At 39.9% G+C, this 22,452-nt stretch overlaps 1 protein-coding gene across 2 annotated transcripts in view; it reads left to right on the top strand.

Annotated features, from left to right (window-relative positions):
- nlgn2b (neuroligin 2b) overlaps window positions 1-22,452 on the top strand; it is a 90,387-nt gene that overhangs the window by 20,722 nt on the left and 47,213 nt on the right. For both annotated transcript variants that reach the window (XM_022210151.2, XM_022210150.2), the window contains exon 2: window positions 13,519-14,266. In XM_022210151.2, coding sequence (XP_022065843.1) covers window positions 13,750-14,266 — 517 coding nt within the window. In that variant the 5' untranslated portion in view covers window positions 13,519-13,749. The remainder of the gene's footprint in view (window positions 1-13,518; window positions 14,267-22,452) is intronic.

Raw genomic sequence — 22,452 nt, 5'->3', positions numbered from 1 at the left:
AATATTTTAATGGAAAATAAAAACTGATACACAGAGATGAGCTTTGGGATTTTAGATCAATGAGTAAATCGCCAGAGTGAGTCTTTACATTTAGGTCTTTCTCATTGCATTATCTTTCTGAAGAGTCCTAGTAATACCTTTCGGGTTTCTTCTTTTAATATGTTCTAGCTTTTTTTGTATACATCAGTATCCAAAGTGTATGCCAAAGGAAGTGACTTCTTCCATCATTTACTAACGTCACCATGTAACAGATTTGCCTAATTTGCCTGCCTAGGAGCTAGTTTGATACGCCCTCAAACAAAGAATGAGCAGCAGTCTGACAATATTTTGTCACTAGAGTCTCTCTGCCTATCCTCAGAGATCCAAGACTACAGAGCATGACTGTTGCCTTGCTTATGTCAGGCCAACCAGCCAATCAGAGCAAACTGACTTTTCAGAAGGAGGGGCTTGCAGAGACAGGAGCTAAAACAAAATGTTTCTGAGAGTTGACTGGAGGTGCTGCAACAATGTACAGTATAATTCTATAGTTTAAGAACATTAAAACGTAAATATATCCTAGTAGACCCCAAAAATACAGTTATGAAGCTGAAAATGTGCATATTATGGCCCTTTAAAGTGACTTGAACATGGTATACCCATGTCTCTGGAAGTGAGCAGCAATAACATTCATACTAACACTTCAGCTCCAGCTGCCAAGCTATTTTCAGTGCAGTGGAGGTTTAAAGCAGGGGATTACAAGATGAGCTACAACTTGATATTCACGTATGTCACCTTTGTTGACTGCACCTGCCTCTATTTTAGCCATGACCATTTTTTCCTGTCTTTTTCAGGCATCGCACTTTTCTTCTCTGCTTTTTTAAATCATCCTCTTCTTCCTCATCTCGACCTCACACTTTGCTCTTTCTATCCGCCCTCACATCGGCGTGCTTTTCCCTTTTTCCTGTGATCAGAAACATCCTTCAGTTTATCTGGATGCAGGTTGACCTTACATCCACCGAAAAGGTGAATGTGCAGAAATAGCATTAGAGCTGTTCTGTAATGTTGGGCCAGCAAGCTGAAGTTGCTGGATGAAACTTAAACATGCAACAATTTTGACGAAATTCCACAAAAATCCACTACTCTAGTACCTGATTTCGTTTTATGCTGTTAGGCCAGAGAATAAGGCTATTTAAAGTAAACAAAGGCAGTATGGTAAAAATGTGACATCAAGTAATTGTGATGAACAGCAGTCACTATGGCGACAGTAACATTTTTATCATTATGACATAATAAGGAATGGGAAAACACAGGCTGTTGAACAACCTCAGTAGTTACAGAGCTTACTCAGTAATGTTATACAACAATGTCTATGTATTATCTATCTAAATTAAACATATCAGCAAACAGCAGCCATCACAAGCTACTAAGTCTGCAAAGGCAAGTCTACCAGTGGTTTTCTATCGTGCATATGAAGCCAAAATCTTAATTGTAAGAAGAGGAAGACTGTGATTTTCATCTTCTGTATTTATTTAAAAGCCTTTGGTTTGACAGTAGGAAAATATAAAGTTTGAAGCTGCAGTGAAGAGGTGAAATGTAACTGAATGTTACATTTCAAGGTGTGTATGATATTTAATTTGGTCTTCTGATGCATAGTAGAATTACTTCACTTTACAGATTGCAGGGAGTTTTGGATGTTTTTCTCACACATTATTGTTACATTATATATTTTTTATTGACATTTTCTTTTACCAACCTACTATGCATCCTATCCAGACGTTCTCCAAGTGAAGGGAGAGGGATTTTGCTTCTCGGTTGGATGTGGCTGCCACAGACGGTAATGAATTAGTCAGACTTGCACGTTGCCAGCAAAATGTTCATAACACACCCACATGGAGAACATGAGACATGCATTGACAGCATGTTGCTTGGGAGTCGTCAGACAAACAGGATACTTTGGGAAACGCTAAAATAGGTGGTTGTCAAAGGATGCACCAGTGTAGCTCCTGCAAACTAAAGGCTGAAGCATGATGCAGACCCCGGGGGGTGGGGGTGGGGGTGGGGGTGGGGGAGGGTGGGAGCTCTGCCTCGGTGTGTCATGTCTTTTCAGTTATCACATTTAAATTAGGCTAAAACAACATCTGGCCCGTGGCTACACTCAGAGTTTGAGTATTTTTGAGTTTCCTGACAGCCTCAGGTTCTCAGGCTCTTTTGACTCTCCTTCAGTCTAGCATCAAGAATAAAGCTGATTGCAGTTTTGCTAGGGGGGGCTTAGTGTCGAATGTGCCTGCCCAAGGAACATAAGCTAGTTAATTCAATGTTATCCTGTAAATCTCCTTTTAAACTGCAGCCCTCCAGACATTCATATATTGTCTACATCTTTGTAAAGGTGTTTTGTATTTTCTCTGTTTTCTTCTTCCTAGCATTAAAAAGATTATCTTCACTGTTATAATTATTAATGGTGTTTTTTTGGTTAGTTTTTTTTTTTTTTTACATTTGCAGGAATTATGTATCCGTATGAAAGGACTACCATGTTAACATGGCTAAGCTGCCTTTTCTATTTAACTTAGTGGGCCATTCTATTTCTAAATTAGCTTGAAGCTCGAGGCAAAGCAGCTGTCAGACTGCTCCCTCAAACTGTGTGTATCGCCCACAGACACCTATACTCACGCTAACACAGCTAGCATTTCACCTAGATCATCGCTAATTAGTGTGTCGCCAGATTGTGCACACTACTTGGCTTCATTATGACACATTCTTACGCTTACAATTACCATACACTCGAAGAAAGCAGATAAATAAAAAGCAATAGCCGCCCAGAGGCAACAGTGTTCAACCATGCCGCATTTTTAAGGGTGTCCGGCAAGAAGCTGTCAAGATATCTTCCTCTGTGTACTGGTGTGGAGAAGAGTAAGATAAAGGGGTTTCCATGTGATCCACAGGTGTTAAGTAGAAAAAACAGTGGTGACCAACAGGAACATATTGATTTTCTGGTCCAGCAGTGACAGAGGGCCTTTTGTCTAACATCTCCTATCTGCTCCCACTGCCTGCTGCTTTATGATCCCTGCTGCTGCTGCTTTAATAACCTGCATTGATGCTTCATTAAGACCCTTTTAATTGACTTCCACTTGATCATTTGTAAACAGTTTTTTCCATCTTAACTCGTGTTTTCACGATGTTAATTACTGGAATGAGTCCATGCAGCAGAGTAGTGAAGAAAAATAATGACATTTAATTTGTGTTGACCTGAGATTTAAACAGAGCTCGGCCTCCGCTGCTCGGTCAGGATCCGTCCAGAAAGCCTTTATCCCCTTTGAATGAGATGTGTGCAGTCATTTCTCGGGTTAATTGCAATTATAATAAGTGTAAAGTGATATTTCCTTGCAGATATTCCCACATTTTTCTGGCTGCAGTGTGACGAGGATGGGAACGCAGTGGCTGATGGAGTGGCTGCGATATCTGATTGAGCTGCTTTTTGGAGTCTGGAGAGCTTATGGTAAATACAATAAATTGTAGGATGAGGCTCAAAGCCTTCATCAGCGCTAACAATGCAGCAGTTCTCCGCAATTATGGGGTCGCCATAAAAATTAGCACTGTGACAAGAACTTGCAACCTAAGATATTTCTCAGAAAGATTAACCTTTAGTTGGATATTGCTGTCTAGAACAGATTTGTCATAGAGAGATTTAGCCACAAGTCAGAACAGATTGTATGGAAGAATGTGCGTCTATAAAAAAGCTTTAAAGGTATTGCATATAAGAATTTTTTTTTGCCGTTCAAATCAACACTGACCAATATATACCACAGCGAAGTTTTAAGCTAATATGTAATTCCTTATAGTTGTTCTTTAACTACAACAAAACAAAAATACATATGTCACTTCAATTAGTATACTCTCTTAATGTTCTATAATGACTGGAAAATATTTCTTATCAACCTGTGTCTTCTGCTACATGAAGATACAGCTGTAATTTTTCCATCTCTACAGCTTGAAAGAAAATACGACATCATAAATATGTGTCCTCTCGGAAGGTTCAATAGTTATCCTATTGCAATAATCCTAATATGGTTTAAAGCTCGACTGACATAAAGTCTACAGAATCTCTGCCTATTACCCTCTGCAGCCCTCCCCTGTCTTCAGGGGCTTCAGTCTTCATTATGGGATACGTCACATAGTTGAGGACAAAATGTTTTAAGGGCTTAGCTGTTTTATTTAATTAAAAGGCATTTGTTAATTCAGTTGGGCAGCAATTGATGTTATTTTTGCTGAATAAATTCTGAAGTTCTGATCTAAAATTGAATGATGGCTGCACAGAGTTGTTTTGAGTTGGCGAGTTGGGTCTCAAAAGCAGATGAATCACACATGATTGTAAGTGACAAGAATTTGCCTAATCTGGCCTATCGGGATTTTAAAATGGAATGACATGCTCAGTGCTGGATTGTCAAACCTTTCGCCTACGCCCCGTTGCCTCAACACCATCCGCACATCATATGGTTGTTATAGATTACAAACGAGAGGCACTGACGTTCCTTGTGGTGGCTTCTGAGTAAATGAATTCTGATATCATGCTGCTCTTTCCAGGAGTGGCAGCCATTTCTTCCCTCATCTCCTATTCCTGAATCACCCAGTGCACCCTGGCAGACCATACACAGGGCGGATTCTGGATAGCTTCAATGTCTAGTTTGAAAAGAGGAAGAGGCCCTTTTGGCTGAGCCTACATATGCAGGCTGACAAATCTAATCTGCGAGCCTTTCACTTCATCAGCAAGACGACTTATTCATCTTTCCTGGTCCATTAAAGGTTTAAGGGAACATTGAGGCCACTAATTGTCTGTTTTAATAAAAAACAGCATAAATCGTGCTTCTTATACCTGCTAAAAGCTACCTGCTAATTCCTCTATCCTTCCATAAAGCAGGGGAGTCATACAGCGAGTATGATTCACCTGTTTTCTTGCCACGATGCCCACAGAACTTACATTTACATATTGCTCAGTGGCCATGTCTGATCCATGTTTTCTCATTCAAAGTCAAGCTTTCCATTAAATCTTCTGTTTCACGCATTTTTACTCACATTTGCGTGCTATGTTGTGAATTCATTACATTTAATTGAGTGCATGCATGTTTGCATTTTTCCTAAAACCCAGGATAGCAGCCTTAATTATGGCTTATTAGTTAATTTTTAAAATCAAAGTTTGAAAAACAATAAATAATCATGCAATGTATATGTACGATGGTTGTAGCCTCTTGGTCAGTAAAGCCAAAGCATAAGTACCTTGAACCTGCATTCCTTTTAATGTCCAGCAGGAGGCGACTCCTTGTTGCAAACAGAAGTCTGATTGCATAGAAGTTCATGGGAAAATGAGCCTACTTTCAGTTGATGTGTTGATCTGTTATACACATTTTCCTCACAATTATATGGTCTAATCTGCTAGGTTAAAGACTTTTTAAAATTCAGCATGATGTTTATTTTGTAAATGATTGTCTCATTTTGAGGGAAATAGACAATAAATCAGAGTATGTTTTAGGGCATGGCTACCTTGTTAATGACAAATTGCTACTGCATTGCCATGCATAGAGTCCTCAGTCAGATCCACACCTCGCTTGTTACGTCTGGTTTAGAAAGAGCAATATGGCAACGACCAAACTATAAACTCTGATCTGTTTCTTTTCTGTCTGTAGCACAGCAACTTTTGTGGATACTTCCTCAGTTTTTCAGCCATAGACTCAACCGTAGTCCCTGTTACTGCTTCAGTTGCCCTCCCCCTTTTACAGCTCTGTTAACCCGATCATTGCAGGTTGATGCAAAATGCGTCACAAACGGTGTGCCAGCATGGGAATGCCGCCACACAAACCAGATTTAAGACTCCAGTAGATTATGAGATACATAGAGATGCTGCTGATAGGCTTAATCATCATTGTGTGTGCTCTTTTGGCAAGGGCTTGAATGTAACAGACATTTATTTTAATAAATAATGAATTGATAATTAAGCACTGATAAGCTTTAGAACTTAACAGATTATTCAGCACTTCACCATCAGCAGCAACTGAATCATCTGCGTAGCTAAATATACAAATGTACTTTATCTTCTGCAAAGCAAGATTTTCATGTTTTAGATTTGACAGACTTTGTTCCTACATAAGTTTACTAAAACTTCAAAGAGATGTTTCTTGCAGCAAACTCTTAGCTTGTATGGATGCCAGTAAGAGGAATAACCCAAAGTCCACCAGACATCGCTGTATTTCAACAACACGTTCTCTTTCTCATCAAATAACGGCACATTAAAACAACAGATCGCTGCATGTGCTTATTGCTGATCGCAAGACAATACGACGTGCAGTTATTCTCAGTACAGCGCCAGTAGAGAGCAGATGAGCAAGTTTAGTCAAAATCGCAGCCTTCTGTTTCTGGCTTGCTAAGCTGCTTTTTATCCACAGATGTTGACTAGAAGAAGAGAGCAGCTTGACAGCTGAAGTAGTGCATGTAGTTTTAACAGTCGAAAGTGGAAACAAAGCAATATAAAATCCCAAGACAAGCATTTTCCTCAAACGCCACCATTCTGCGAAAGTTTTCACAAACCACTCTGACCGTTTCATTTAAACATACCCATAAAAGTGTCCCACTGGCAGGGAGGCATTACCTTCTCAAACAGCTTCAGCTGACAGGACTACCTATTATATAAAAGAGAACAGAAAACAGCTTACATCAGCCTGGTGATTTGTGTGTCAGTTTATCCCATTTTAGAAGTGGAGATGCACGTTCAATGTCGTTTCAGCTCACGGATGGTTGACGTGAACAGATGTTCAGGATGTTAGGGTACTACCATTTGCAAGTCGTATGTGAGAGGTTGAGAACAGACCAATTTGTGCTCACCGTAGACTCTGTGTTCACATGCAACATCTGATGCCTCATTGGATTTTACGCCTGTGTGTGCCTGTATGTGCACATCATTGCGAGTACATGCAGGGAGGCGAAGGATGCAGAGAACAATCTGACAGGCTACCGACATTTGACCCACACCTATGCTGTCCTCGTGAGGAAGGACATACGTCCGTGTGCATCAATGCAACTACAGTACTGTGCATACTAAAGGTGCTCCGACCTTGTGCTTTATGTTCATTTATATTGACCAGCAGAATACAAACACAGATGGCTGTTCAAAAGTCAAAATGTGTACATTAATGTAGCAAATGTAAGCAATGAGCAGTGACAGCAGCTGTCGTGTAATCCAACACTATTTGAGGTCAAAGCCTTTATACAATACTCTTATAGTGTGTGTTGTATAGTTATTTGTTGGTGTGTGTGGTTATAGTATTTGACTCTCGTCATTTTTCTCTACTCTTGAGCCTCCAATGGTATTTATTATTTGTAGTTTACGGTTGGAAAGTGTTTAGTCTTGAAATAAGTCTTTTTACATTGTTTAATCAGTTGTGCACCTGACTGCTAAGATCTACATTCTCTTGGTTCCATTATGTTTCCATCCAGGATGCTTTTTGTGTTATTTTGAAGCATTTGTTTGACATTTTGAAGTCTGAAGTTTTCTTCCTTTCCTAAATTATGTTCAGAAGATGACAGTGTAGAATGTTTGTGTTTAAGGTTATACTTCTATATATTACTACACTGGCATATTCGGAGAATCCTATTAATGTATGCTCTCCATTTCTCTCTTTTTTCTTTTCTTTTTTTTCAGTCAGTTGTGCAGAATTTAGCATGTACAGAGGTTCGGGGTAGTAGCTTAGGCCTTTTTTTGTTTGTTTGTTTATTTCTTTGGAAGATTTTATGTCATTTTTGTTATGATTGTATATTGTAAAATTTAAAAAAAAAAGTCTGAAGTTAACAAAATCCACCTACCCACAACTTTAAAGCTGCCAAATTAAAGGGGAACTCCAGTGATTCGAAGTGCGTTTGGAGGTCCTGGTGACTAGAACTACATTCATCAAAAAAAAAAAAAAAAAAAAGGTTTTGTGGCTGCACAAGGAACTGCATGCAATCTGATAAAACATCTAAATTGCACTGGTGTCATTTGCTCCTGAAGCCTACAAGTAATAAAAATAGAAACAATCTGGAGATGTGGAGTTAAGACCAATTCATGCTGTACATGCGCCTGCAAGGGTATGTGTGATGCAAATTTTTCTCATCCACCTAAGTCTCTGAGGGTCTGCACCATAGACTGTATATAAAGAATCTTTATATACAGTCTATGGTCTGCACAGACCCTTCTGTGGATGTCTGCAAGCACTGCAATGGTACTGACTGTGCATGTCTCACAAAAACAAATGCTTCTTAAAACTGATGCTTGTTATGTCAGAGCCAGCTTTTCAGAAACATCTATGGCACCCTTGTGTGTTTTTCTGTGTTCAGTTTTTGGGGCAGTGTGACCATCTGCACAGCAGACCAATGTGGACCTTGTAGTCTAAACACAACTGTGTCCGCTGTCTGCTTTCTAAGTCTGCATCGGTTTGCATACACGGACTCAGAAAGCATGAATTGGCCCATAGGAAGTGAGCTCACTAGATCTTTGCAGCCTGCTCCTCATCTCTGCTTGAGGCTTGCTGCTTGGGTTTTCATAAACTACTCCTTGCAAAGCATTCTAACCACATGCTCCACACAAAAAGATTCACACCTAGGATCTTCTAGTTGTGAGGCCACAGTGCTAACCACATCATCATAGTGCCACTCCTTATTACCATGCTTGTTATTTTACTGTTTTACTTTGGCAACGCGATCGGTTGGGTTCTTATTCCAAAGCAAATGTCCCTGACATCAGAACTTAAAGGTTCGGCCTCTTCTCATTAATGCACGTAATTCCCTTTTGACACACAGGGCATGCAGCTTTTTCGTTTCAATTTTTGTGATTACACAAACAGCCTTGTAAAAGAAACTCCTCCAGATTACGGCGCCGATAGCTTTCTGCTGCTGACTTCCTCCACAGGTTCTCATGCAACTGTAGATCAAGTAGCTTTATGCAAAGAGCTGCTCATTTTCAATGCTACTTCCATACACAAATGGTGTCTGTGCTGGAAGTCAAGTAGTCCTCAACATCAGAAATGTAAATTAGGTTAATTGTCTTTAAGGCACACATGTAATATGGGGGAAGAATAAACTGACCAGTCTCAGTGGAAACGGTTTTTGTTAGATCTGTACAAATGACATCATTGGCAATGTCTTTGTGCGGTTGACAAGCTGAAAAACGCTTTGGAACATTTTGATGCATTAGCTGTCACAGTGTCTACAACTTTGCCAAACAACCTATGTGTTAAATGAATTTGTTCTTTCTTTCAAAATGAGCAAATATGTTCTTTCTTCTGATTATGCTCAGATACATGCCATTTCAGGCTTGTTTTGCTCCAAAGTGGAACTGCTGATCCAGTCAACTGTTACACCCAGAAAGCTTTTGTTAGCTGTCCAGATGTCGGCTGTGCTGAAAACAAAGTCACCTCTCTAAGTGTGGCCTTCAAATTAGATTCCATCACTGCATATTTGGTCTTGAGGTAGCCAAGAAATATCGTTCACTGTGGCAGCTTGACATCGCTCTCTGTAGTTATTTTCTCTGTAATGCATTGAAATGAGTGTGAGTCAGTTGTGAGAATGGGATCTCTTCTAAAATATACCCAGCGACAAGCTTCTTCAGATCTTGCCCGTCTACCATCTCTTCACCACCGTGTCCTGCTCTGAAATCCAGTTACTGTTGTTTACCTGGAGTAGATGCATCACTGGCAGGGGAGGCCTCCCTGTCAGTGCCAGTGTTTTTTCAACAGGTTTTAACATTGCTACTGTGCTGCCAGATCAGATGCTTCAATAAATTAGATGTTGTATATTTAATGATTGAAAGCTTTGTGCTGCTCAAAGTTTACTGCAGACAACAATCTTTTTTGCATCACTGATTGACATATACTAAAAGTAATGACTGTAGTTCCAGCTGTTGAAATTGTATCTCTCTTTCTCTCCATCACCCTCCATTCCTCATTTAGCTTTTTGGATAGCTGTTGACATGACCTGCCACGTGTACACGTTATCAAAAGATACCTCATCTAGGACAGTAAACAAATCACATCTGGTAACACAGCGTAACTTAGATTAATGATATAATTTATATTTTGGTATTATAATCCCTTACACTAGTAATTACAGGGGAAAGTAATCATATTAACATAATTTAACGCCCAGCGTGTCTGTGTAGATAATCAGTCTTCCAGGTCGTGGTAGTCCTAAATGCTTCCCTAGGTTTTTACCTTTCTACTTAAGGCAACTGAACTTCTCTTTTAGTCCAGTTGCCTTCTACAGAAGCTCGTAGAAACACCAACACTGCTAAGTAAGTGTAGCTTCACAAACCTTTATGAGGTACTCATGCTCATCGAACTTATGACAAGAAAGCAAATAAGCATATTATAGCATAGCTATTCCTTGAAATGTACTTCATGGCTGGGTAAATAATGGCAGCACAAAAATGAGATGAACAATCAGGGGTCATGAATACATCTCCTCCATTTCTTTAGCTTATTCCAAACAAGTCTAGTGGCTTCTCTAAATCACGTAATCTTACCCCCCCACAATGAGTCTTTTACAGCGTAGCGTAGAGTCATGTACTGTGTATAATTCACATTAATCTTTTTCTAAGTTGGATTTTCAGCTTGACTATGTATGCACACTAACTTTTTGATGAGGACTCAGGGCGTCCTTACACATCTTACCTCCTCCTTAGAATGTGTTGACTCGTCAGAAGATGGAGTCACTCAGAGGACTTCAGTGAAGTGAACATTCTTCCAGTCAGCTCGTCCCTGTTTTGTCCTTATGAAGCAGAATAGCACTCACATCACTAAGTTTAAGCGTCCTGGCTGGGATGTGGCACACCATCTTCCTGCTGTGTTTGACCATCACCGCTTGTGTCGGCTGACTGGCAGCGGAGTGTGGATACTGCAGGGTTGAGGGTGGAGGGATGAGGTGGCATTCAACCAACAGTTAGCACCACATAAAGCCTTTATCACACCTAAACGGCTCCGTCTCCCAAAGCCTGAGTGAGATAAGCACTGCCCATTCATCTGTAATGATGTGGAAGCAAGAAGCAACTGAACTGAGTTGAGAGGGAAAGGCTAACTCTGACACAGTGTGGATGGCTGAAAAGGGTGTGAGGCCAATGGGGTTTCTGTTTGTTCGCTTCTCAGAATGATGTGTGAACACGTGTTTATTTATTTTCTGTTCTCTGCCTGCTCAAGTTAATTACAAGACAAGTGTTGTTTTACACTTCAAAGTCCTGTAATTATCTGGAAGATGAAAATATGAAGCAGGGGCCACATTACACTGGAGTCATTGAAGAAGTTTCCCTTTGGACTGCAAATTGCTTTTTTGCAACCAGAGCGAATATTCTTAGACATTTAACCCTCCCTTTCAGATGCTCTTTGTAAGCCTCTGTTCTCAAGTAATAATTGCAAAACCCAGGAGTTCCCAAGTACTTCTAGTCGCATATATTTTGGAGTTAATGTTCAACTACTAAGTTTGTAAACGCTCTCTCCAATATTTCTGGTAGCTTGTGAATGTAGAATCATATTTAGCCAAAGTCATATCCATAATAACTTGTGAAATAAACCTTGTAGGCTATATTTGCTTCTTCCCATAGCTAGCCCTCCTTAGACCCTGGAGAGATGTGATCACAAGTTTGTAACTCTAAACAGAGCTCTGTGTTTTCACCCTGAATACATTAGGGAGCCATTTTGTAGATGCGATGTACATGGTTTTTTGCATATTCAATGAGAACGTGACAACTGACAAAACTGAATTTGAAACGCATTTATATTTCAGTTATGGAATGCACTCTACGCATAGTCTTAGTAGTGGTTCTGGTTGTAGCAGTTATAACCAGAACCTTTTTTTTTGTCTGTTTTTTTATGTACTTTGTTTGCATACTGAGTTTGTTGACATGTACGCTCCACATGTTTATAGCAAGATGAGAGAACTTGATTTATGGCACTTATTCAGGTTGCTCTCTCCTGACTAGATCCTTGCTTGTGTTGTATCTGCTCTCAGATGTGCGCCGCTTTTGACAAAAACATCTGCTAAATGAAGTTGTAGAATTGTAGCAACGCTGAAAAGAAACACATAGTTGCAACAAAAGAATCAAGATTTTAGCTCCCCAGTCATGCCTGTGTTGATAAAATCGTTTGGTTTAAACTTGGGTAAATCTGACATTAGAAAGCCTCATTTCTCTGCTTTCAAAGTAACCTGTCTGTGCTGTTGTTCTCTCAGTATTAATCAGAATAATTGTGGTTATTATTATGCCCTTCATCAGGCAGCCCTAGTCAGTTGTATGGAAATATTTCGGCTGCAGAATGGATGATGTTGACCAAAACCAGGTGCTCTGCTGGCAGCGTCCTCCAGTTGTTGCCATCACACTAATTTTTTGTTTGACCATTTAAATCGCCACCAAAAAGCTCTGCATGACGAGTGCAAAACCAGATTTTAGTGCCATCCAAAGCAAAAACACTATTTCGGATGCCATTACCAGTGTTATGAGGAAGGTTCCAGACAGTTCACGCTCAAAAGTCTTTTTTTTTTTTTTTTTTTGCAGATGTACTCCTCTCTAAAATAACCCTGATTGTCCTATAATGATTCATTCTTTCCAAATGAATCTATTCAAATCATTGGTTGAAAGGTCTTGTATTTATTTATATCACTATACATATCGCAGTAAAAGTTTTTCTTTCTAATATTGTGCAGCTGTACTTGGCAGGGTCTTTCAGAAATCAAGAGAAAATGCTGCTGACGGATGTCTCTTGAATGAAGCCAGGATTGACAGTGCAGTCAGAGGTCATCACTGTGGCACAAAAGAAAAGATAAATCAGTAAAAGAAGAAAACAACATGTGCTTTCATATTTATTGAGGACCTGTACCTTAGCTAGAACTATTGAATTTGGAAGGTAGAATGACATCGTATTAATTGAAATTCAAAGCTGCACTTGAAGAGACCAAGAGGCTACAACTATTCTGGTGGATCTATGAGACTGGCCTTAAACACAGCAGTGTGTGGAGCTAAAGAAACTCTGAAAAATATCAGCATCCTAATATATGCAAAACCAATGCCAAGTTCCTTTGTTTTGTTTTGCAGATATAATGTTTAGAATTTTCACTATCCCACATTAGGATGGTGGCGTGGTAAGATTTGTTAATTGGCACTAAACATAAAGTATAGCTGATCCTGATGAAAGTCATAAAACAAAATAGTTTGTTTTCGAACAATCCATCCCTAAGTATTTTTAGGACAGTTGTCATCAACTGTCTTAACTGACTTCATTTATAACCCTTGGTTCCATTTTGGCAGACAGAATAGCAAAGTTAAGCCTCAGGTTGATATAAATGCTATAAATCAGTGTACTATAAAGATCTCATCCATATTAAAGTGTCGCTATCCCTTCTTTGCGGAGTTAAGAGACACTTCATCTTCAGTAAATCAGCTTACCCGTTGTGTCCCCTTGTGCCTTTTTAAATACGCTGACAGGGCTTCGAGCACATCTATTCACTTACTCAAACCTGCAACCTGTCTGTGTCTTCCAGGTTTAATTGGCGTCCTGACCGCAGCTCTGGACCCATCAGGAGTTCCAAAGAGGGAGGCGAATGAGACCACAGAGTCTACCTGAGAATGCTACCTGCCCCTCAGCCTCGCCATGTCACCCTAGGAACACTGCTAACCGGTCCCCTTCCTCTAATCCTCTTTTTGCCTTTGTCATCTCCCATAACCCACTGAGTTTGTGATCCCTCTCTACACCCAGCTGAAGTCCCTGTGATATGAGTACAAGAGCTTTTATTTTGGACATGTTGTTTTTTCCATTTAATGCTGCCAGCCACCAAGGCTATGGTGGGAAGCGTCACTATACTTCTCAGCAGGTTGCTAATCGCTGTCTGGTGTGGCTCTTGGGACTAGTGCTACACCTGACCCTTTGCTCGTGTCAGCGAGTTGACCTGAAACACCCAATAGTATCCACAGGCTACGGAAAGGTCCGTGGTATCAGGAAGGAGCTCAACAATGAGATCTTGGGCCCAGTGGAACAGTATTTAGGTGTGCCATATGCCACCGCTCCTATTGGCGAGCGTCGCTTCCAGCCTCCCGAAGCTCCAGGCTCCTGGCAAGAGATTCGCAACGCCACTCATTTTGCACCCGTGTGTCCCCAGAATGTGCACGGGGTTTTACCAGAGATCATGCTGCCAGTTTGGTTCACAGACAACCTCGATGCTGCGGCGACCTATGTTCAGAACCAGAGTGAGGACTGCCTTTACCTCAACATTTATGTACCCACTGAAGATGGTAAGTGTGAGCCAACACTCTCATGCTACATACAGGAGGAAATGAAATGAGTCCGGGCCTGTTAAGTACTTCCTTGCATTTAAAATAGGTAGTGTCTACAGATACGGACCCGTACCCGTAGCCTGTGGGCTACGGATACGGCACTTTCCATTTGCCAGACAAATACGGACCGGTACGCGAGTCTCGCAAGTCAAGAAGCTGCTAACCACTGCAAACTGTTGAAAGGTAATCAAAGGTTAAGGTTAGGGTTAGTGTTAGGGTCAGGTTTAGGGTCCGTACCTGTAGTACCGATGCTACGGGTCCGTACCGCTCGCGTCTACCAGGAGTCACGTGACCAGATCTCGCATATCTGATTGGCAAATGGCAAGTGCCGTATCCGTAGTCCACAGGCTACGGATACGGGTCCGTACCTCTAGCAACAACCTTTAAAATAGGTTTCTGTAAGAATGACATCCTGTCTCTTTCACTGTGAATGTCAGTAGATCATTTGGCGTCTTTACATAAAGCAGAGAAAAAAGACTGGTTGTGTCACAACTGTATCACAGTATAAGAACAGCTTGTACTTTCCTAATCATTTTCAAATTTCATATTTGTGTCAGTACTTTCCAGAATGGTGTCATTTTGATAAGTTAGTCAGGATTAAATTCTGTGGAAGAGGGGCTCTTAATGTAAGCTAAAAAGCACTGGAGAGATTACCCACGACTACATTCTGATCATTTCCTGGGCTTGCATTAATGCCTGCTTCAATTAGTATTGATTATTGAGTCTAATTATTTTATAGATGTTCATATTGCAGCAGACTCATATATGCAGTCTTCCTTGTGCTAATGCTCTGTTAGGCAATTAGACACACTTTATGTTTATTTTTCATACTGAATTTATTTTTACCATGTTTAAAAATAATACAGAACATGATGGACTACTTTTAGCCATTGTGCCTAATAATGAACTCTCAATTCTTAATGCTAATGTTAAGGTTTTACATGGACATTGCAGAATACACCTTTGCCATTTATGCTACTTCAACCAACAAAAGACAAGATTCTCTCAAACTTGTCAATGTCAGACATAAAAACTTAATTTATTTCTGTGGTAATTTCTTGTTTGTAACATTTTTAAACTTTAATCATACCTTCTTTTTTCTTTGTCTTTCTTTTCTTACTGCAGTGTCATTAAAGAAGTCCATTCAGTAAATAGAAAGCCTACAGTGCTAACAAAAGTGAAAAACTGCAGATTTGTTAACTATTTCATGGCCAGTAAATTTGCTGCTGGAATTGTTCAGTTAGTCAAGCCTTGTCCACACTATTATGGATGTTTTTCAAAAAGAAAACACTTTCTTCTATGTTTGGGCCTCTCATCTACACACCAACGTGGATTTTTTTAAAAATCCAATGTAAAGTGCATGTATGCAGCATGAAATACAACCATGATGGAAACATATCTAGGTTTCTTTGTTAGGTTAGTACTAGCAGTTCCAGGTTTACAACTTCTCTTGACATTGCTGCAACACTTCGCTGCCACGTGAAAGCCATTAAATGTGTGCAGAACCAGTTTTTACTGATTTATTCCTTTATGTTTTTGTCAAGAGGTTTTTGCAAATAATGGCCTTCTAGACAGAAGAACATTTTCTAAACACAGAAGTGAAACACAGCTGAGAAAACATCTTCATTAGTGCGCCAAGGCTGAAGAACAACAAACCATATTTTCTCAATTTTTTTTTTGGAAAGCAATGAATGTTATTTCTAATGCTTTTTAAAGTAGGGAGGGATGATTTTCAGAGAAAAAAATTTTAATTTATAGCTGATAGGCAGAGATCTGTTTTAGGGGTTAAACCAATGACTGGAGAAGAACATGTTCGAAGAAGCACATGATAAAGGTGATATTTAAATACACATTTAAAAAAAACACTATGAAGATAATGCATCCGTCATGTTTTTCTTCTTCTTTCACCTCTGTTTAGTTCTGACAAACCACAAAAATTAAACTGTGAATCAACTGTAAACAATGCAGAGATTTTCAAATTTAAAAACAATGTTCAAGAGAGAAACAAACTAAAGAAACCCTCACAGCAACACAGCCATCCTCTAAAATATATTATGCCCTTCATGAATTTTCATAAACAAAACTTCTTAATGAGATATATTGTACTTCATTCAAGGATTGCATCCATCTGAAGTAATTTCTATAAGTCTAGTAAATAATTCTTTAATAGGTGGTTTTGTTGCCCGGCAGATATCCACCAACTCCTCCACAAGAATAATGAAAAGTGCACAGCTTTGCACTGTTACAGTATCATCATCAGTGCTCACCTCCAACTGAAATGTATCAATTGTCATATGTAACAGACTCATGAATCACCATCTGCAATCCCAGAGTTAGTGTAGTGTGAACAGAACATACAATACCTCTGCTGATGCAGCCAGTAGTTGTCAGGCAGCAGTAAACATGCTAGAAGACTGGTTTATTAGTGTCAGGGCAAGCTCAAGTGCTCATGGTAGCACCTTTAATCTTTCAGGATGTACTGGTCAATAGTCTTCCATGTGAAAATGGTATGATTTACTTTTAAAAGTAACAAGTAAGCTGACTATCCTGTGTTTTCCAGCATTGCAGTTAGCTCAAGGACTAACATTCACGTTGTTTTAAGCATTGACTGGGATAAAGCATCTTATGCCTCTTATTGACAGTGCATTTGCAGTTTGGCAATTCTTTATTAGGTAAAGATACCCTGCCAAACACAACCTTGTTTGTGTCTCTTGGGGTGAAATTAATGAAAACTGAAGATCACTATAATGCAAAGCCTGCACCTCTTCATGGGTTATCTGAGTGTAGTTGTTGCATTGATGATCCTGTGGAGAGCGTTTGAGAAAGCAGATGGGCAGGTAAAAGAACACAGGATCAAAGTGGAGCTTTGGAGGCAAAGCATATGCTGCTGATGATTGTAAGCAAGGCTAATGATAAAATGTTAAAAAGCCTATGATTAATGGGCTCACCTGAGACTTGCGGGAGAGTAGTCAAGAAAACACATGTTTATGTATTACTGCTGCTTCAAATATCCAAAGTCTAACTCTGAGATTACTCTAGAGTGGTTGGTGGCATTGTTGTATTGTAACACTAAAGCTGAGATTAAAGCTTTTTTTTTTATTGATGATTGCTCCACAGCCCAGCAATGAGATGGAAACAGATTAATTGCTAGTGGAAAATATTAGTGTTATTGTTGTATGAAGAGAAACCAGAGCACAAGGGATGAGAAACTGGGACTGTCGAGCGATTTGAATTCCTCTCTTAGCAATTAGGAAAGTGTAGATACATGAGTAGCGTGAGAGCTTTTAGCTGAACGGTATGTATGCTGTAAGCTACATGTCACATACAGAGAGGATGATGTAGAGTCTCCTGTGCTACTCTCAGGGGAGAAGGTGTGCAAATGAGTGAGACAGAGATTTTACATGTACCGCTGTCTGCTTGTCAGAATCTGTCACTTATTGTCAGGGGTCACTGCTTACACAAGGCCAATGCTGTCCCCAAGGATATGTTTTGCCTTGTGTGTGTGAGAGAGAGAAATAGAGACTGGAGGAGAGTGAAAGGCCTCTGAAATCAAATACATTTTTCACATATTACGGTGTCACAATCCCTAAGACTGTTTACATGGTGTTCAACTGGAAAATGTCAGATGGACCAGCTTTAAAGGCCCGGAAAACTATTTCTCTAAACCATTAATTCTTCATGACTAACCAAAGAGCAATCTGAGATGAAGTTTGGGGAAAACAGCTCCTGGGGTTAGCTGAGGTTGTTTTGTTTTTTTTTAGTCAAACTTAGTGAGTCTGCTTCAGCAGGACTTTAAGAGGGTAGTTTGATCAGATTGAATTGACTTTGTACAGTTTGGTTACAAGCACTTTTAAATTAAGAGATGTGCTTCTTTAAAAGCCCAAGACAGTCCCCTTTGCTGGTCTTGTAATTGGTCATTACCTTAATGTCTTGCAAGTCTGTATACACAGGGTTCAACCTGGTGGCATTTAACATGTCAGGAAGTATTTGGTTTCCCCATCTCTTTTTAAATTGTACGTTCAGCTCAGCCTTGATGTTTTTCACCACACAAGGAGCGCATCCTTAAATAACCTGACTTTCGTGATCGTCTGACTTTATCTGTAGTGCCACCAGCAGGTTGACATTTTTGTTTTTAGGTGTTAATCTCAACTGACTGTCTGTACAGATGGGAGAATCCTCCGTGACGTCATCCATAGATTTCCTGAACAGTGGTTTTTGAAGCTCAGTGTGGTGGCTCCAGCTCCCACCATCTTGGCAGTGCCCGGCTTAATCCCAAAATGAACCAAGAGGTGGAGTATGAATGAGGATGAGATAAACCATGCAGATGTCTCTGGGCCATCGACTGTCTTATGACCTGTCACTCAATGCAGCCATGACCTTAATCATGCATAACTTCTGGTGTTATTGCAATTTACATGGGTGATTTATATGTACATTTACCACATATACAGTTGTCATGAATGGGGAAATGAGCTACAGAGACCATGTTTGTTTCAACTGTAAACTTGGGGATTTGTCATAGGGTTGATGAGGATTGACTCACTCTTGGAGCCAGCCTTCGTTTGGTCGTTAGAGGAACTGCAGGTTTTGGCACTTCCATGCTATCTTCATTTTTCAGCCCCAATAATGCCATGTCAGAAAAGTTGCTGAACTGCTGCTGTGACTTTCATTACCTTTAAATAACAAGCACAAACACTTTGCTTGGTTATTGGTAAATTCAGTCCTTTGCAGTGGGGAATGAGAAGAAATGTGTCCAGCATCTTACTCTTCTCCAGAAAATAAAATGAATTTATTCATAACATGACAGTGAACACCTACCTCTTTTCCTGTTGGCTTGTTATAAATGGTTTTTGTAGGTTTAAACCTACAGAATTCTTCTTGACCACATCAGAAACTGCAATAGTCTTTACAGAGGAAGTAGCTTCTTCTGAAACTCCATTCCTCATGTGCTTCAAATACCCTTCTTTGCCCTTAATCATGTTTCACCACTGGTCAGCCTGTAACCCTGAACAAATGAGCATTTTGTTTCTCTGAAACTAAATAAATATAAAGAAATGAATTATGATAATAACAATAACAGATACTAACACATAAATAAATGATAAACTAAGCTTACAGTTTAATGCATCGTCCCTCAAAGACTTAAGAATTGGCTGACATGAAATGTCATAAAGACATTCATGGTTCCCAGCTGATGTATCAATTGCTCTTTTAAAAAGGTTCATATCATTTTTATTTTTATTTTTTTACGTGGAATGTCTTTCCAACATTACGATTAATTTTCATGGCATTTGCTAGATGTCCAGTCCTCCCTCAGAGTGACTTTGGATTTTTGCACCATTGTTCCAAATTTCACTTTGTCCAATGCCTTGGTTATAAGTCAAATATAAACACTGGCATCCCTGTTTTTAGTACTAATTCGCAAATGTTAACATGCTAAAATGTTAAACTAACATGATGAACATAGTACGCACTATACTTAAACAAAACATTTGCGCTTTTTAGGAACATGTTAGCATGCTGCCACTAGCTTTTCACTGCGGCCACACAGAGCCACGAGCACCGCTGAAGACTCTTAGTGGTGTGTCAGCTAGACTGAGCTTTTTTAACTGCAGTCGTAGTCGTTTGTTTTCCAAAATGATGGTCAAACATGTATAAAGGGTGAAAGTCGGTGTTGTATTATGCTGTGTTTGGCAACGAGGAGTCACAGTCCCACTCACAGCGGATGTAGGTGGGCCAAAATGAATTGGCAGTACAGATTCATACACAGCCTGGATCAGAATGTTTTGGTGCCAGATCTGCCCAGTACGACTTGATTTTAACACATTTCATCTCCAGAGTAAAACATTGTGTATTATCTTCCCATTGTAGCTCAAGTCATGCGCCCCTCTGTCTGCTATATCTATTTCATACCCAGAAATACTCTCACTGGCCGTGTTCTCCTCGTTATTCTTTGGACAAAAAGAAATTCACAGCTCTCTTTTCTTTCTGCATCTGTTCACCCCTCCTGCTCGATCCTCTCTGAAACCATCCCTGCCTCTTCTCCTCTCTACTCTCTTTGCTCCTCCATCTTTATGCAGATGGCGGTAGAAGGGGTCACTGTTCTGAATGCAAATGAGCTCAGTGCCCTTCCCTACCAGGCCACTATGTAGCCTGCTACTTATTCAACTCAAATGAAATTCAAATAACTTGTTAGAATAAGGTAAATAGCACAAATATTCTCTTGGATTGAACAGCGAGTTTTACACACTCCCTTTATTTCTCTCTTGCTCCCTTCCTCCATCACCAGTGTTCCACCTTAACTCTCCTGTGGTTAGGCTGTTAGGCAAGAGCACTGTCTCACTGCATTCCTATTTCCTCAAGACACTCCCCAGCCAAGGGCCTGAGATCTTTCATTTTTATTACCGCTAGAGCAGCCATTTACCGTGCTCTTTATTAAAAACCATATTTCAGGAGGCAGGACAGTAGAGGCAGGGATGGAGCTGGAGGCTGGGGGTGCAGTAGAAGAGATGGAGAGCAGAAAGATAGGCCGGCATGTGCTAGAAGCTGCTGCCTGGATGCAAAGGGGGGTGAGAGGGGTGGGGGGTTGAACTGAAACTGTGTCTGACACCTTGTCAAGCAGACAGGCCACCACAGACATGACATACTGCAGCTTCATCCCGTTTACTGCACTGAGGAAATGAAGAGGGACGGGAGACAGCTTGCGTTCTGGCCACTAGCTCACTGAACCGAACAGAAACGCTGCTGACTGAGAGATGGAGCTGCGTTAGGTCAAACAGTACTGGGACAAGCCAAGCTAAATGCTCCTGCATAGGCCGTTGCATTTCACTGACCAGTGGCCCATTACAACATGTAGTCAGCCTACCGGCAGGCTTCTGTGCCGGGGCAGATGTTCAAGAAAGTGTTTTTTTTTTTTTTTTTACCTTTGACTACATTGTAGGTTTTGTCTCATCTAAACCACTGCAGTATTTCTTCAAACCTCAGAAGTCTGTCAAGATCCACCTACTGCCTTGAGCATTTGTTTTAGTCCATATCTTTACATACCAAATATCAAAAAAGCAACCACATACTGTATGATGTTAGCCACAGTAGCATGTAGCATTTCTGTTTCTGTAAAGGAGTGCCAGCCACATTAAACTCACAACTAATGTTAAAGTGATTCATTCATCATCAGTGAACCAACTGAAATTTAGCAGACAAAAATAACAGTTCATGAATTGTTAAAATCATTTATTTTTTTTGAACAAATTTACTACCAGTGTGTTTTTGCTGGTTTTCGGGGCATAAATTACAAAGACTTAATGGTTTGTTTGTTTTTTCTCAAGGGATACCAACATGTTGACCTCTTTGTTTTTAAAAAAAAAAAAAAAATCTCAGCAACTGTTTGCCAAACAATTGCCAAGATTTTCGCTGCACACATCTGTGGCTCCCAAAGGATTAAACTGTATAAGCTGAATATTCAGCAGGTCAGAGGTTTAATTTTTCTTGCAAAATATCTCATCTACCACATTGGTACAATTTTTTTTTACAGACATAGATTACACTAAAATATCTTAACAACCCTTGTGGATGGGTTGCCAAGAAAATCTGTGCAGACTTGATGCCTCAAGATTAATTGTAATTACTTTGGTAATCCCCTGACACTTCCGCAAGGAAGTATTGTTTTGTAATGTGCTTTGGTTGAGGACTAAACAAAAGTAAGGCATTCCCTTCAGCTGCACTCACAGACTATATATGGACATAGTCTGCAGATCTGAAAAGTGAAACCAATGTAGAAATGTCTTTAACCTGCATATTCTTCCTATCAGCCAGCTTTTCTGGTTGCAAACAGAAGTCTGATTGTATACAGTTGTATGAGAAAATGACCCTCCTTGATTTGTCCACTCGGTAAACATTTTTTTAATGAGTTTATTTACTCAGTTGTTAATCTCAGGACTTTTTGAAAACAGCGTTATGTTCATTTTGCAAATTATGAACCCATTTAGAGTAAAATAGATGATGAATTAGGGACTGCTTTGGGGCTACGTTCTGTTTGTACATCTGACTTCAAAAGACCAAAATGGTGATGGCCAAATTCCAAACTCAAGACTACAAACCAGCAGTCCACAAACCCTTGGGTGACATGGTCGCTGAGTCCATCTTTT

The sequence above is a fragment of the Acanthochromis polyacanthus genome, chromosome 17, assembly GCF_021347895.1.
Source record: "Acanthochromis polyacanthus isolate Apoly-LR-REF ecotype Palm Island chromosome 17, KAUST_Apoly_ChrSc, whole genome shotgun sequence".
NCBI classification, from domain to species: domain Eukaryota; kingdom Metazoa; phylum Chordata; class Actinopteri; family Pomacentridae; genus Acanthochromis; species Acanthochromis polyacanthus.
Note: the sequence above shows the minus strand (reverse complement) of the source record. Positions and strands in the feature narration are given on the sequence as shown.